Genomic DNA, 16,447 nt, shown 5'->3' with positions numbered 1-16,447 from the left:
TATATGTGTGTGCGCTACCACTTTGAGCCACAGCACCACTTCTGGTTTTCCAGTGGTTAATTGGAGATAAGAGTCTCACTGACTCATGCCTGGACTAGCTTTGTACCACAGTTCACAGCTCTCAGCCTCCTGAGTAGCTAAGATAACATTTGATCTATTTTCTGTTCATTTTAGTCTATAATTGCCTGTCTAATTTTACTGTACTTTGTTCTTTCACAAGTACAATACAGTAGTAGTTCTAGCACCATTTGTTGAAGAGACTGTTGTTTCTCTGTTCATGATCTTGGCACTCCTGTCAAAACACAGTTGTCTAGATACATAGGTTTAGTTCTGGATTCTCAATTACTTTCTCTCGAGCAGTATTTCTTTTTTTTTTTTTTATAATACTAAATATGCTTTTAATAGTCAATTTCAGAAGCAGTTTCTATATGCTTAGTCAGATACACAAGGACTGCAATCACAGAGGAAGAATTTGTTTAGTCACATAAAGGGAAATGAAGAGTGTGAAGCACCTGTGAACACATAAAAGCCTACTTCTTATCAGACAGGCAGGATACTCCTGGAGGAAGTTATGTCATCTGAGTCAGCTATCAAGTAGTATTTCTTTCTTTTTTTTTTTTTAATTTTTGCCAGTCTTGGGCTTAAGCTCAGGGCCAGAGGACTGTCCTTGGATTTTTCTCAAGGCTAGAACTCTACCACTTGAGTCTCAGCACCACTTCTGGCTTTTTCTAAGTATGTGGTATCAAAGAATCGAACCCCAGTCTTCGTGCATGCTAGGCAAGCACTCTACCACTAGGCCAAACTCCAGGCTTCCCGCAGTATTTCTTGAGATATATGTTGTATCAGTATTACATTGTCTTGATTTCTGTGGCTTTTGTAGTGTTTAAAATTTACTCCCTCCTGGCCACTAGTGGCTCATACCTGTAATCCTTGCTACTCAGAGGCTGAGATCTGAGGATCACGTTTAAAGCCAGTGCAGGCAGGAAGTCAGTGAGACTTATCTCCAATAAACTACTCAGAAAAAGCCAAGGAAGTGGCACTGAGGCTCAAGTGATAGTGTGCTAGGCCTGAGAACAGAGAGGCTCAGGGACAGAGCCTAGACCCTGAGTCTAAGACCTAGGACAGAATTTTTTTTTTCTCCTATATTGTTAAAATGTTTTATTTTGAGACAATTGAAGATTCACATACAATTGTGAGAAATAGTACAGAGAACTATACTTCCTTCTGGGATAATGCCCAGGCCCAGAGTTCAGTCCTATGACCCACAAAACTACTATGAAAACTGGGTGCCAGTAGCTCACACTTGTAATCCTAGCTACTCAGGAGGCTGAGATCTGAGGATTCAGATTAAAAGCCAACCCAGGAATGAAAGTCAGTGAGACTCTTATCTCCAGTTAACCACTGGAAAACCAGAAGTGGTACTTTGGCTCAAAGTGGTAGAGCACTAACCTTAAGCTGAAGAGTTCAGGGATAGTGCCCAGGCTCAAGAGTTCAAGCCACACAATGAACACACCACACACACACACACACACACACACACACACACACACACACACACACACACACACACACAGAGAGAGAGAGAGAGAGAGAGAGAGAGAGAGAGAGAGAGAGAGAGAGAGATAATCTGCATGGTGTTACCAAACTGCTTGAGTATGACAAAGTTAAATGAAAATCTTTTTTTTTTTTTGTCAGTTGTGGGGCTTGAGCTCTGGGCCTTGGCAGTGTTCCTGAGCTCTTCAGCTCAAGGCTACCACCCTGCCCCTTGGACTTTAGTGCCTGGGCTGGCTTTGAATGCAGTCCTCAGATCTCAGTCTCTTGAGTAGCTAGGATTACAGGTGTGAGCCACCGCCCTTGGCTTTAAATGAAAATCTTTGTTTGTTTGTTTGTTTGTTTGTTTGTACCTGTAATGGGGCTTGAACTCAGGATTTTGTGCTTTTGCTTGGCTGCTTTGCTTGTCTGGTGCTGTATCCCATGGGGCCATACCTCCATTTCTGAGATACATGTCTCATTGCCTTTTCTGTGCAGTCTGGCTTCAAACCAAGACTCTCAGATCTCAGCCTTCTAAGTAGTTAGGATTACAGGTATGAGCTAGCACCCAGCTTGAAAAATATTCCTTTTTTAAAAAAAAATTTGAATTATTCCGGTACTATGATTTGGGAAAATTTTTATATACCAACTCAGGTCAATTGAAGGATATTCTCTGGAGTACATATATCCCTATGAATAAAATTATTGGAACACAATACTTCAATATTTATTTGTTTATTTATTTTGCCAGTCCTGGGACTTGAACTCAGGACCTGCGCACTATCCTTGAGCTTTCTCAATGCTAGTGCTCTACCACTTGAGCCACAGTACCACTTCCTGCCTTTTCTGTGTATGTAGTACAAGGAATTGAACCCAGGGCTTCATGCATGTTAGGCAAGTATTTTACCACTAGGCCACACTCTGGGCTCTCAATTTTAAATCTTTACTAAATTGTTCTTAAAAGGAATTCATCTCATATTTTACTTCAATCATTTATGTTTGACTGTTCTAGTTAGGATTTTCATTTTAACACGGAAATGAAATGGGATATAGTTTAATATTGCATTTTCATGGCCACTAGTGAGGGTCTCTTTACAGTGTTTAAAATCTTGTTTTTCTTGGCATTTATCTTTTTTTGTGTGTGTGAGGGTGTGTTTTCACATTTAAAATCTTGTTTTTCTTGGTGTTTATCCTTTTTTTTTTTTTTTAAGTGAGGGCGTCTTTTCCCATGTTTAAAATCTTTTTTATTCTTGGCATTTATCCATTTGTGTTTTCGTATTGTTGTCTTTTGATTTATAGTTTGTCATGTGTTCTGGTTGTTTATCCAGTAGTGATTTTTCTCCAGAGAATCTTTTCCTCTAGATAATATCTTTATTTATATCAGTACTAGGTATTGAACTCAGGGCCTTGTGTTCTCACTTGTGTTTTTACCCTAGACAATACTTGCATTTCCAGCTTTTTTGCTGGTTAATTGGTGATAAAAGAATCTCATGGACTTTTTTGCCTGGGCTGGCTTCAAATTGTGATCTTCACCTCTCAGTCTCTTGGACAGTTAGGATTATAGTTGTAAACTACTAGCACTCAGCTCTAGGGAATATCTTTTTTTTTTTTTTTTTTTTTGCCAGTCCTGGGGCTTGAACTCAGGGCCTAAGCACTGTCACTGGGTTTCTCAAGGTTAGAGTTCTACCACTTAAGCCAAGCACCACTTCTGGCTTTTTCTATATGTGTGGTATTTAGGAATCAAACCCGGCTCTTTGTGCATGTTAGGCCAGCACTCTACACTAGGCCAAACTCCCAGCTTTTAGGGAATATCTTATCATATTTCATTTCAGAAATTTTACCTGTAAATGATTGGTTAAATGAATAAATGATTGGAAAGTACAAATTTTCTTTACAAAAGAGTTCTGATTCTAAGTAGATACTCCCTCTTTCAGTAGATAGATCTTAATTCCTTTCTTTTCTCTTTAAGTATAGTTGGTGACTCTTATCCAAAGAATAGAGAGTATGAAGCTGGACTCTGGTGGTTCATGCCTGTAATCCTAGCTACTCAGGAGGCTGAGATCTGAGGATCACAGTTCAAAGTCAGCCTGGGCAGCAAAGTCTGTGAGACTTTTATTTCCAGTTAACCACCAGAAATCCAGAAGTAACACTGTGTACACCAAGTGGTAGAGTGCTAGCCTTGAGTCAAAGAGCTCAAGGACAGCACCTTGGCTCTCAGTTCAAGCTCCATGGTCAACAACAACAAAAGAGATAGGGGGAGGGGGAAGAACAGAGAGTATGGAAACAGGTGTAAGATAGTAAAATGACATCACTTTACCTGAAAAAGTAGTGTTAACCACACAGTGATGACAGGTTGCTATCAGATATACCCTGATAACACATAATTAGTAAGGAATGCCCCCATGGTTGTGTTTTTTTCCCTAAAGTCACAATGTCAGTGTGATCATGAGTAAAACATTAGAAAAAAATCATATGGAGAGGGACATTTTATACGTGTGGATAATATCCAAATTGTCAAGGCATGAAAAGCAAGGAGGGGGGGCTGGGAGTTTGGCCTAGTGGTAGAATGCTTGCCTAGCATGCACGAAGACCCGGGTTCGATTCCTCGGTACCCCACATACATAGCAAAAAGCCAGAAGTGGTGCTGAGGTTCAAGTGGTAGAGTGCTAGCCTTGAGAAAGTCCAAGGACAGTGCTCCGGCCCTGAGCCCAAGCCCAGGACTGGCAAAAAAAAAAAAAAAAAAAGAAAAGCAAGGAGGGACTGAGAACTGTCCCTGACCAGAGGAGACTAAGGAGACAGAATAAACAAATGCCATTTGGTATCCTGGATTGGATCCTAGAAAAGAAGCTATATACTTGCATAAAAATTGGTAAACCTTGAATAATGTTTGGAATTTATGAAGTGACATGGCTTTTTAGTCTAGCAGATATACCATAGTAATCTAAATTGTTAACATTAGGGTGAACTGGTTGAGAGGCATATGGGAATTCTTTGAATCATCTCTGCAGCTTTTCTGCATATCTAAAGTTACATTAAAATTTTACCAAGCATTTTTTACTTAATTTTATTGGTTCTAAAATGCCATTGTATATGAGGCACCATTGTTTTATTTACTATTAAGAAAAAAATGTGTCCTGTGAAATTTAGGTGGGGCATCAGCCTGATTCCAGAGCTATGAAAGAATAAAAGGTGCATCTAGTAGTAGATGATATGGTTTTGTTTTGTTTTAATTAGGTACTATATAGCCCAAAGCTACAGAAAGGCAAATGGTGAGAAATTTCCCTTCCTCTTCCTGAGAGTAGTGTTATTAGTTTCTTGTGTAGCCTTCCTGGTATGTGAACAATTGTTATGTCCCCTCCTTAGTGGCTGTTCCACTAAACTGTATCTTGTTTTTCTTCTTCTCTTTCTTCATTGTGTAATGTGTCTCAGAGATAGTTTCATATTAGACTCTACTATGTAAAAGTATCTGTTACTTCATTGGGTAGATGTGTCAGTGTATTTAAAAATGTTGCATAACCTTACAAATGTCATTTAACATATTTGTGTGTCTGTCTCTAGGATTCAATTCTTAGAAGTTAAACTGCTGTACCTGTAGCTATGTGCATCTAAAATTCTGTTACATAGTGTCAAATAGCTTTCGGAAGACATTCTCCTAATTGTTAACAATAATTCTGTTGTTACTGTTACTGTGTTATATAGAGGGGCAACTGTCCCAATTTTGTTACTAGCAACAGTGAGGTACAGATTGTCTTTTTTTGGGGGGCTGGCAGTCTAGACACTGTCCTTGAGTTTTCTCAAGGCTGTGTTCTACCACTTGAGCCATAACAGCACTTCCAGATTTTTCTGTGTATGTGGTACTGAGGAATCAAATCCAGGGCTTCATACATACTAGGCAAGCACTCTACTACTAGGCCACACTTCCGTTTATAGCATTTTTAAAGTAGAACTTTCAAACGCAATTTTTTTTGATGATGCTGAATTGAACCTTGTACATACTAGGCAAATGTCTTACGACAAAGCCACACCTAGAGCCTCCAAATTTCATATTTTAATATAGTCTTTTCCTTTATGGCTTGCATCTTTTGTGAGGTTTGAACTCTGGGCCTGGGTGCTGTCTCTGAGCTCCTCAGTTCAAGGCTACCACCCTACCCCTTCAGCCACAGTGCCACTTCCAGTTTTCTAGTGGGTAATTGGAGATAAGAGTCTCACAGACTTTAGTGCCTGAGCTGGCTTTGAATCGCAATTCTCACATCTCAGCCTCCTGAGTAGCTAGAATTACAGGTGCGAGCCACCATGCCTGGCTGGCATTTTCTGCCTTTTTTAAAGAAGGTATTTCCTGGACTGGGAGTTGGCTTGGTGGTAGAGTGCTTGCCTAACATGCACAAAGGCCCACATTTGATTCCTTGGTATCACATGTATAGAAAAAGCTGGAAATGGTATTGGGGCTCAAGTGGTAGAACTCTAGCCTTGAGAAAGCATAAAGGCACAAAGACAGTGCTCAGGCCCTAAGCTGAAACCCAGGACTGGCCAAAAAAAAAAAAGGTATTTCCTTCCTACTATTGAACATTTCTAGTAATATGCTCTCTAAATAATAATTCCCACTGTAATGACCTTAGGCTTATTTATTCTTGGTGTCAGAAATTCTGGAAGTTAAATTGGGACATTATCTCCTTTAATCAAAATATTGGGGGAGATTCTATTTCTATCAACTTCAGAACAGCTTTTAGCTACAGAATAGCTTTATCTAAGCCAGCGCTTCAACTGGGAACAACTTGAAAAGCTACAAAATTAAAAATAATTCTGTTCAAAGGCTTTGGAAAGTGGGCAGTGAAGCTAAAGGACTTGAGAAATGAAAGTTTGGGGGAAGGTAGTAAGTAAACTCAGATGGGTGAGATCAGTTTTGATACAGTTTTTCCTGTGAAGGGATTAGTTGCCTGATTTGAAATATACAGCTGCAAACATGGCAGAACTTAAATTCTAAGTTAGTGTTAGTAGCTGTGTGGTGGTGGAGAAACAGAATTGGAGTTTAGAACCTTTAAATAAAGAAGAGTAGATATGCTCTGGATTTTCAGTTGGTAACTCTCAAGAATGGGCTGTCCATCTATGCTTTAGAATGAACTCAAAATAGATCAGCTCTCACAAAGGCTGAAGCCTACCTTTCAAATTACCTCGTTCCTTGATTGGATTAAAGAGATCTGCTCCCAGCTTTATTGCTTATCAGAAGCAAATATAAATCTGTGGAGGAAGACAACATCAAGTATTGCTTCAGGTTATCTGTATAGTTTTTATCTAGTCATAATACATAAAATATATAATATACATAATATAGAGCTTGCTAAATATAATTGCATATTTTATTAATACATTATTACTATGATATTATAATATACTTACATAGTTATAAAATTTAACCTGGTATTGAATAAAAATAACCAGATACATAAAATAAAAATCATGAGAAAAAAATAAGTACTTGAAACAGACTTTTAAAGAAAATTGAGATTGAGTTACATAAATTTTATAATACTGTGGCATAGTTAATGCATAGTTAATATCATAATCACTCTTACTTTCATAATAATAAACTTTATCATTATAGTCTACAGATTTTATAAATGTTGAAATATATGAAAACCTCTAGTCATATAGAACAAAAGGTTTAATAACTCTTTGAATATTGACAGTAAAACCATTTTTTCCAAATCGGGTATTATGTACATTTCTTCTCTTTGCTAGGGTAGCAGTTGTTCCCTCTTCCTTTGTTTCCACTGGGTATGGGCATTTTAAGTACTGTTTAGTTTGCTCTTTCAAGTTTTAGATCTAACACCCACAAATAGAGAGACTATGCACTGTTTGTCTCTTCAGTCTTGGATTATCTCATTCAACATGATTTGCTCTAGTTTCATCCATTTCCCAGCGAATATCAATATTTTATCTTGTCTGATGACTATGTAAAACTCCATTGTAAATAGGTACCAGATTTTTTTAATCCATTCATCTGTAGTGGGTCATCTGGGTTGTTTCCATCTCCTGACTATTGTGAACAGTTCAGTGATGAATGTGCAGATATTCTTATATCCTGGATCATGTTGCTCAGTGTAGATGCTTAAGAATGGTATGGCTGGATCATAGGGTAAGTCTAGGTTTTTTTGTTTTTTGTTTTTTGTTTTGCCAGTACTTGGGTTTGAACTCAGGGCCTGAGCACTGTCCTTGGGCTTTCTCAGGCTAGAGTTCTACCACTTGAGCCAAAGTACCACTTATGGCTTTTTCTATGTATGTGGTACTGAGGACTAGATCCCAGGTCTTTGTGCATGCTAGGTAAGCACTTTACCAGTAAGCCAAACTCTGATCTGTACGTTTAGTTTTTTGAGGAACCTCCAGACTGCTTTCTAGAATGGTTGTACTAGTTCACATTCCCATCAATGTAGTAGGGTTCCTCTTTCTCCATAGCCCCATCAGCATTTGCTATTGTCTGAATTCAGAATATTGGCCATTCTGATTGGGGTAAGGTGGTATCTCAGGGTTGTTTTTATTTGCATTTCCTTTATGGCCATGGATGATGAGCATTTCCTAATATATTTCTTTGCCATTTTTATCTCTTCCTCTGAGAAGTCTCTCCTTAGCTCCCTTGCTCATTTAATGATTGGTTTGTTAGTTTAAGTTCCCTGTAATATTGGATATTAAGCATTTATCTAATATATTGCTGGTAAGTATCTTTGACCCGTTGGTTGGCTGTCTTTCTATTTTAGTGGCTATGTCTTTAGCTGCGCAGAAACTTTTTATTTTATTTTTTAATTTTATTTGTTTTTTGCCAGTCCTGGGGCTTGAACTCAGGTTTTGAGCACTGTCTTTGGGCTTTCTCAAGGCTAGAGCTCTACCACTTGAGCCATAGCACCACTTCTAGCTTTTTTCTATGTATGTGGCACCAAGGAAACGAACCCGGGTCTTCGTGCATGCTAGGCAAGCAGTCTACCACTAGGTCAAACTCCTGGCCGAAACTTTTTATTTTTAAGTAGCCGCAATTGTGGAGCCTCTCTCCAGTCTGTTGTGCCTCTATGATTGTTCAGGAAGTTCCTGTCCATGCCTATGAGTGCCAGTGTCTCTTCTACTCTGACTTGTAGTAATTTCAGAGTTTAAACAGGCTTTTAAAGAGGTAGGTAGGATGGTAAAGACCTTTTTCCCCTTGCTCCTTCATACTAAGTAAACTGTTAGTCTTAGAATTGGTGCAAAGGAGATCTCTTGGTTAAACTGGTTCAAGGCCACAGCATTGGAAGAACGTAGCAATCAAGCACCTTTCATTCCTTCTACCCAACAGAACATGGTGTTTTAGACCCAGTGTTTCCTGACTTATTGACCTAGCAACAGGACATGGCCCATAGATGCTTATCCCTCCAATGAATCCAATGGGTTCCCTTTGAAAAATCAAGGAAACCTGAAAACATTGGTAAAGAGTATCAGTTGAGAACTCTAGCCCTAACACAGTAGAAGACAAAGCACTCTCCTTCCTCATGCATTCTGACATTTACTTTTTCCTAAGACTTACCGAGGAAATATGCAAAAGTGAGAAGAGAAACAGCTATAGCAAGCAGTCTAGTCTGAGAAACCTTTTTTAATATGTACTTAAACTCCATCTCCTAGTCATTGAGAGCAGCGTATTATCTGTAGAAAAGTGCACAGCAACACATACACACACATGCACACACACAAAATAACCTAATATAACAAGTGGTCATGTGGATCTCATCTTCCTCTTCCCAACCCAGAGATGTAAGTTGTTGGAACACTAACAAGAGGTATCTACAACAAATGGCTGATCCAAGAAGCCTCTTTGTTTCTTTTCTTCCTTTTGGCCAGTCTTGGGGCTTGAACTCAGGGCTTGAGCACCATCCTTGGGCTTTCTCAAAGCAAGAGCTCTACCACTTGAGCCCCAACACTGCTTCTGGTTTTTTCTATGTATGTGGTACCAAGGAATCGAACCTGGGTCTTTGTACATGCTAGGCAATCACTCTACCACTAAGCCAAACTCTTGGCCCCAAAGCCTCTTTGTTTTTGAGAGCTCAACCTTGCTTTTCCCATTCATAGATACCAGAAAAGCTGACAGTGCAATATTGGGCCACCACACTCCTCTTTCAGGAGACTTGCATCCTAGTTTGGGGAAGCTCCTTCGCCTCCTAAAACACTCCAACATAGACCATGGGGCCAAGGGCACTAAATAAACAAAGCAGACCAAATATAACACTATAAAGGCTTTGAAAGTTAGTCTGCCATGCAATAATAACCCAGAAAAAGTAGACAGAGACCCATATACTAAAACTAACATTGATAACTAACTGCTAAAACACTTGATAGTAGCATGTATAAGAGACACATAGCTTATTAGACAAAAAATGTTCAGGATAGAAAACCAACACCATGGGACCAGGAGTTTGGCCTAGTGGTAGAGTGCTTGCCTAGCATGCACGAAGACCTGGATTCGATTCCTCGGTACCACATACATAGAAAAAAGCCAGAAATGGTGCTATGGCTCAAGTGGTAGAGCTGTAGCCTTGAGAAAGTCCAAGGACAGTGCACAGGCCTTGAGTTCAAGCCCAGGACTGGCAAAAAAAAAAAAAAAGAAAAGAAAAAAGAAAACCAAAACCATGGGAAGTCATAGCTTAATAAGAAGATAGTCAATAAACAATAGCACAAGATAAAATAGGCCAGGCACATGTGGCTCACATCTATCATCCCTGCTACTCAAAAGGCTAATCTGAGAATCAAGTTTTTGAAGCAGACAAATTGGAGAGACTGTGTGGTGTGTGTGTGTGTGTACACATGTGTGCATGTATATGTATGTATGAGTGTGCACCAGCTCTAGGGCTTGAACTTAGGATTCTGAAGATTTGTACTCTACCACTTGAGCCACACCTCCACTTCCTTTTTTTTTTTTTTTTTTTGCTGTTTAATTGAAAATAAGGGTCTTAACAGTAGACATTTCTGACCAGGCAGGCTTTGAAGCTTAGTTCTTAGATCACATCTTCCTCAGTAGCTAGGATTACAGATGTGAGCCACTGGTACCCAGCTGAGGAAACATTAACCAGCAAAAAGCTTAAAGTGGAGAGGCATGGCTTAAATGGTAGAGTACCAGGTAGGAGGAGAAAAAGCCCCAGTGGAGTGAGAGTGCAAGGTACCATATTATCTTGAAACAAAATGAAAAAGCCAAAATTCACAGCAAAGATTGAAAAAAAATGACAAGCCAAATAAAAAGAAAGGTTAGAACTGAAACACACAGTAGCAGAAAAAAATAGCCTCTATAATAATAGGCTCCATTTTAGAGAGACCTTAGCAGAAGATATGCTCAGTAAGCTTGAGGATAGAAGAGTAGAATTCACTTTTTTTTTTTTTTTGCCAGTCGTGGCTTGAACTCTGGGCCTGAGCACTGTCCTTGGACTTTCTGAGCCACAACACCACTTATGGCTTTGTCTATGTTTGTGGTACTAAGAAATAGAACCCAGGTCTTTGTGCATGCTAGGCAAGCACCCTACCACTAGGGCAAACTCCTGGCCTGAATTCACTTAATTTAAACAGCAGAGAGAAAGCAGACTAGAAAAAAAAAAGACTTGTGGAACACGAACAAAGGAATAGAAGTTTCTGAGGGGAAGAAAGTTGAAAGTGGAGCTAAATGAGTATTTGTAAAAAATAATGGCTGAAAAGATACCATATTTGGCAAAATAAATGAGCCAAGGGCTGTTCTTGGCTGCCCAAGGATAGTGCTCAGGCCCTGAGTTCATTCCCCAGGACTGGCCAAAAAATAAAAATAAAAAAGAAAAGAAAAGAACCAAGAAGTCATACAAACTCTCCATACAAAATACATCCATTGAAATCAGACTAAGAAAAGTTACATAGAAACTACAAAGAAGTTACCCAAAGCAGCCAAGAGAAATGATGCATTTCATTACTTATAGTGAAAATCAGTTCAATCAGTAAGTTTTGCATCTGTGCCAGAAGGAAGTAGCACATTCTTTTTCTTTTTTGACAGTTGTGGTGCTTGACCTCAAGGCCTGGTTGTGGTCTCTGAACTCAGGGCTAGCACTTCACCATTTTGAGTCACAGCTCCACTTCCAGTTTTTGAGTGGTTAATTGGGAGATAAGAGCCTCAGATTGGCTTTGAACCACGATCCACATTTCAGTCTCTTGAGTAGCTAGGATTACAGATGTGAGCCGCCAACACATTATTTTTCAAGTGATAAATGAGAGGTCTATCCATCTTGAATTCTGTATCTGTTAAAACTATCCCTTAGGAATTAAAGGGAAGTGAGAAAATTCTTAGATGATGGAAAACTACAGTTTGTTGCTAGCACATTGTCCTTTTAGATTGGTTAAAATAAGGTGTTTTTGTTTGTTTGTTTGTTTTTTCGCCAGACCTAGGCCTTGAGCTCAGGACCTGAGCACTGTCCTTGGGCTTTCTCAAGGCTAGAGCTCTACCACTTGAGCCACAGCACCACTTCTGGCTTTTTTCTATGTATGTGGTACCGAGGAATCGAATCTGGGTCTTTGTGCATGGTAGGCAAGCACTCTACCACTAGGCCAAACTCCCGGCCCACTGTTAATGATTTTTGTTAGTATCTTTTAGTGTATGAGGAGGAATAACTGGTATGTCAGTAGCTGACTCAGGAGGTAAGTGAGGCAGATCTAGAAAAGGATATGTTCTTGTTTCAAGAGGCTGATTTTTTTTTTTTTTTTTTTGGTGGGTCATGGGGCTTGAACTCAGCCTGGGCGCTGTCCCTGAGCTCTTTAGCTCAAGGCTACCACTCTACCTTTGAGCCAGGCTCCACTTCCCTCAGGTCCTTTTGCGCCCAGGCTGGCTTTGAACCTTGATCCTCAGATCTCAGCCTCCTGAGTAGCTAGGATTATAGGTGTGAGCCACTGCACCCAGCTGAGGCTGATATTTTTGATGGGAGATGGAAATGGTCTGAGAGTAGCAATGAAGAAACAGCATTGCTTTTCCTTTGTTTTCTTTGGTGCCAGTCCTGGGACTTGACCTCAGGGCTTGGGCACTATCCCTGAGCTTTTGTGATCAAGGCTTTTGAGCCACTGGCACCTAACAAGAATTTTTTTTTTGGCCAGTCCTGGGTTTGAGCTCGGGGCTTGAGCACTGTCTTTGGACTTTCTCAAGGCTAGAGCTCTACCACCTGAGACTCAGCACCACTTCCGGCTTTTTTCTATGTATGTGGTACGAAGGAATTGAACATGAGTCTTTGTGTATGCTAAACAAGCATTCTACCACTAGGCCAAACTCCCAACCCAGTATTTTTTTTTTTTTTGAGTCAGTCATGGGGCTTGAACTGTGGGCTTAGGCACTCTGTCCCTAAGCTCTTTAGCTCAAGGCTACCACCTTATCCCTTGAGCCACAGCGCCACTTCCAGTTTTCTAGTGGTTAATTGGAGAGAAGAGTCTCAGAGACTTTAGTGCCTGGGCTAGCTTTGAACCTTGATCCTCAGATCTCAGCCTCCTAAGTAGCTAGGATTACAGGCATGAGCCACTGCACCTGGTGGTGGCAGGGGTACAGGGGGACATCTTAAATACTAAAAATTTCTATGTAGTTAGAACAGAAACAAAATGTAATCTAAAAATAAGGTTAATTAAAAAAATACACAAAATAGATATTCTTAGAAAATAGCTCCTAAACATTAATTTGAAGAAAAAATAAACACTCAACTTGGTGACAAAAATGACTAACAAATATAAAGCCTTACTTAGCAAAAGGGAAAATGCAAATGGCCAAAAGACATGAGAATTTTTCCCACCTTGGGATTGGTGAAGTCAGAGCACTGGTGACATACCAGTCTTGTCAAGACCTGAAAGTATTATGAAACTTCAGACTTAGAAACGTTTTTGGGAAGAGAGGTAGAAGTATGCACTGCTAAATGGCCATCATGGGTCTGCTATGTGCTGTGTGGTTTGAGCTGCTTTCCCACCACAGCCATAATATCCACAGTAGTTTATGTATACCTGGCTTGCTATAAGTTTGTGTTCTTTTTTTTTTTAAGAAAGAAAATTTTTTCAGCATTGCATTTCTCACTTAAAATACCAGGGGAAATTTCTCAACAGTCTTTCTTTTTTTCTATAATTTTTTATTGTAATTAATAGAAGGGTTACAGTTATATCCAGATAGAAGGTATATTACTTCACACACATTGATACACCTTCTCATGTTTTTGTCCCCATTTCCCTCCCCTTACCCCTTATTTTTTTTTAAACAAAGTCATTTATGTATGATATTGTGGCCATTTTTATTGTATAAACTATAGCTTTTCCATCTCAGAAGTATGTTTTTGTTCATCTATGTTGACTTTAATGTTTATATATTCATTTTTTACATGTATAGGATATATTTTATCCAAATTGTGTAAACTGAATATGTCCGGTAATTTTCTACTATAACAGACATTACTGTCCCCAATCTGCTCACTTTGCATTGTGTTAAGAATTAAGAAAGATATTGATAGATGATTGAAAGACTGACTTTTTAAACATTTATTTAAATTACAGACTAACTGGATCTTCTGGGTTTGTAACAGATGGACCTGGAAACTATAAATATAAAACGAAGTGCACATGGCTCATTGAAGGACAGTAAGTAGCATTGGTTGATGTGATGTTTCGTTTTTATTCTTTTAGAGTACAACTCAATATAGCAGTATTTTTCCTACAGGTGAAATGAACAATTACTTGTATAAAATATTTAAATTTTTATTTGTGTTGTCATTGTACTTGTCCTGGGGTTTGAACTCAGGGTAGGTGCTATCCCTGAGCTTTTGTGTTCAAGGCTAACATTTTACCATTGATCCACAATTCTACCTCCAGGTTTTTTTTTTTTTTGCCAGTTCTAGTCTTGGACTCAGGACCTGAGCACTGTCCTTGGGTTTTCTCAAGGCTAGAGCTCTACCACATGAGCCTCAGCACCATTTCTAGCTTTTTTCTACGTATGTGGTACTGAGGAATCGAACCCAGGTCTTCGTGTATGCTAGGGAAGCACTCTACCACTAGGCCAAAAAAAAAAAAGAGTGTTTTGGACTTTAGTGCCCAGACTGGCTTTGAACCTCGATCCTCAGATCTCAGCCTCTTGAGTAGTTATTATTAAAGGTGTAAGCCACTGTACCAAGCCATACCTGTTTTTACCTGTTTTTATTGTGGGTAGACAAAATAAGCATTATCACCTAAATATGGTCCCTTCTTTGGGCTCCATGTCATTCTGGTTCATGCTTTCTTTATGATAGATCTTTTTTTCTTTTTTGATGGTCATAGGGCTTGAGCTCTGGGCCTGGGCACTGTCCTTGAGCTATTCAGCTCAAGGCTACCACCTTAACCCTTGATCTATAGCTCCCACTTTCCATTTTCTAGTGATTAATTGGAGGTAAGAGTCTCACATTCTCTTGTTTTTTTGTTTTTTTGTTTTTTTGCCAGTCCTGGGCCTTGAGCTCAGGGCCTGAGCACTGTCTTTGAACTTTCTCAAGGCTAGAACTCTACTACTTGAGCCACAACACCACTTCTGGCTTTTTTCTATGTATGTGGTATCAAGGAATCGAACCTGGGTCTTCATGTATGCTAGGCAAGCACTCTACCACTACGTCAAACTCCTGGCCTGAGTCTCACGTTCTTTAGTGCCCAGGCTGGCTTTGAATCTCCATCCTCAGATCTCAGCCTCCTGAGATCTTGGATTACAGGCGTGAGCCACCGTGCCTGGCTGCCTGGTGGTAGATCTTTTTTTTTTTTTTTTTTTTGTAGATCTTGTTTTGTTTTTGGAGGTAAGTCTTAAACTCAGGGCCTCGATGCTATCCCTGAGCTTTTTTGCTCCAGGCTAGTATACTACCACTTTGAGCCACAGCACTGTATCCTAACATCTAGTGGTTAACTGGAGATAAGAATCTCCTGGACTTTCCTGCCCAGGCTGACTTTGAACTACACTCCTCAGATCTCAGCCTCTTGAGTAGCTAGGATTACAGCCACCAGTGCCCAGCTTTCATTATTATATTGAGCACACTATTTCTCAAATGTTTTGAGTTTCAGGGCAACTTTACATTCATAAATTTAGAAGGTTCATCCCAAATCACTTTTATGTATAATATATATTTTTACATTTTAATGCAACAATTATAAACTTACCTCATGTTAACATAAATGATGGGTTTTGTGTTTTTTTTTTTTTTTTTTGCCAGTCTTGGGCTTGAGCTCAGGGCCTGAGCACTGTCCTTGGACTTTCTCAAGGCTAGAGCTCTACCACTTGAGCCTCAGCACCACTTCTGGCTTTTTTCTAAGTATGTGGTACTGAGGAATCGAACCTGGATCTTCATGCATGCTAGGCAAGCACTCTACCACTAGGCCAAACTCCCGGCCCACATAAATGATATTTTTATGGAGGAAAATGCTCTATACATAAGTAAAAATTTTAAAAGACTAGCGCTGTATAACATTTTTTCAAATCTCCTTAATGTCTAGCCACTTCAAGATTTCTTTCCTTTTTTAACAAATAATTTGAAGTCAGGTGCAGTGGCTCACATCTGTAACCCTAGCTACTCTGGAGGCTGAGATCTGACGATTGTTGTTCAAAGCCAGCCTGGGCACTAAAGAATGTGAGACTCTTATCTTCAGTTAACCACTAGAAAATGGGAAGTGGGGCTGTGATTTAACAGGCCTTGAGCTGAAGAGCCCAGGGACAGCACCCAGGCCCAGAGTTCAAGTCCCATGACCCCAAAATAATAATAATTATAATTTGATACTTTATAGCTTGGGAAGTGGCAGATTTATCTATTATATAAAATAATCATTGAGATTCACAAATGTGAGATGAGATAATCCTCCTATTTAGGAGGCTAGATCTGAAGGTTGAGGTTCAAGACCAGCCTGAACAGAGAAGTCATGAAACTTTTATCCATTT

General features: G+C 39.5%; 1 protein-coding gene across 1 annotated transcript in view; it reads left to right on the top strand.

Annotated features, from left to right (window-relative positions):
• The window catches only part of Atrn (attractin), a 102,549-nt gene that overhangs the window by 12,328 nt on the left and 73,774 nt on the right, over positions 1-16,447 (top strand). The window contains exon 2 of the mRNA XM_090352058.1: positions 14,062-14,145. Coding sequence (XP_090208184.1) covers positions 14,062-14,145 — 84 coding nt within the window. The remainder of the gene's footprint in view (positions 1-14,061; positions 14,146-16,447) is intronic.

This window comes from Megascapheus bottae, chromosome 18, assembly GCF_031878675.1.
Source record: "Megascapheus bottae isolate mThoBot1 chromosome 18, mThoBot2.hap1, whole genome shotgun sequence".
In the NCBI taxonomy this organism is placed as follows: Eukaryota; Metazoa; Chordata; class Mammalia; order Rodentia; family Geomyidae; genus Megascapheus; species Megascapheus bottae.
This window is presented reverse-complemented; position numbering and strand designations above follow the sequence as displayed.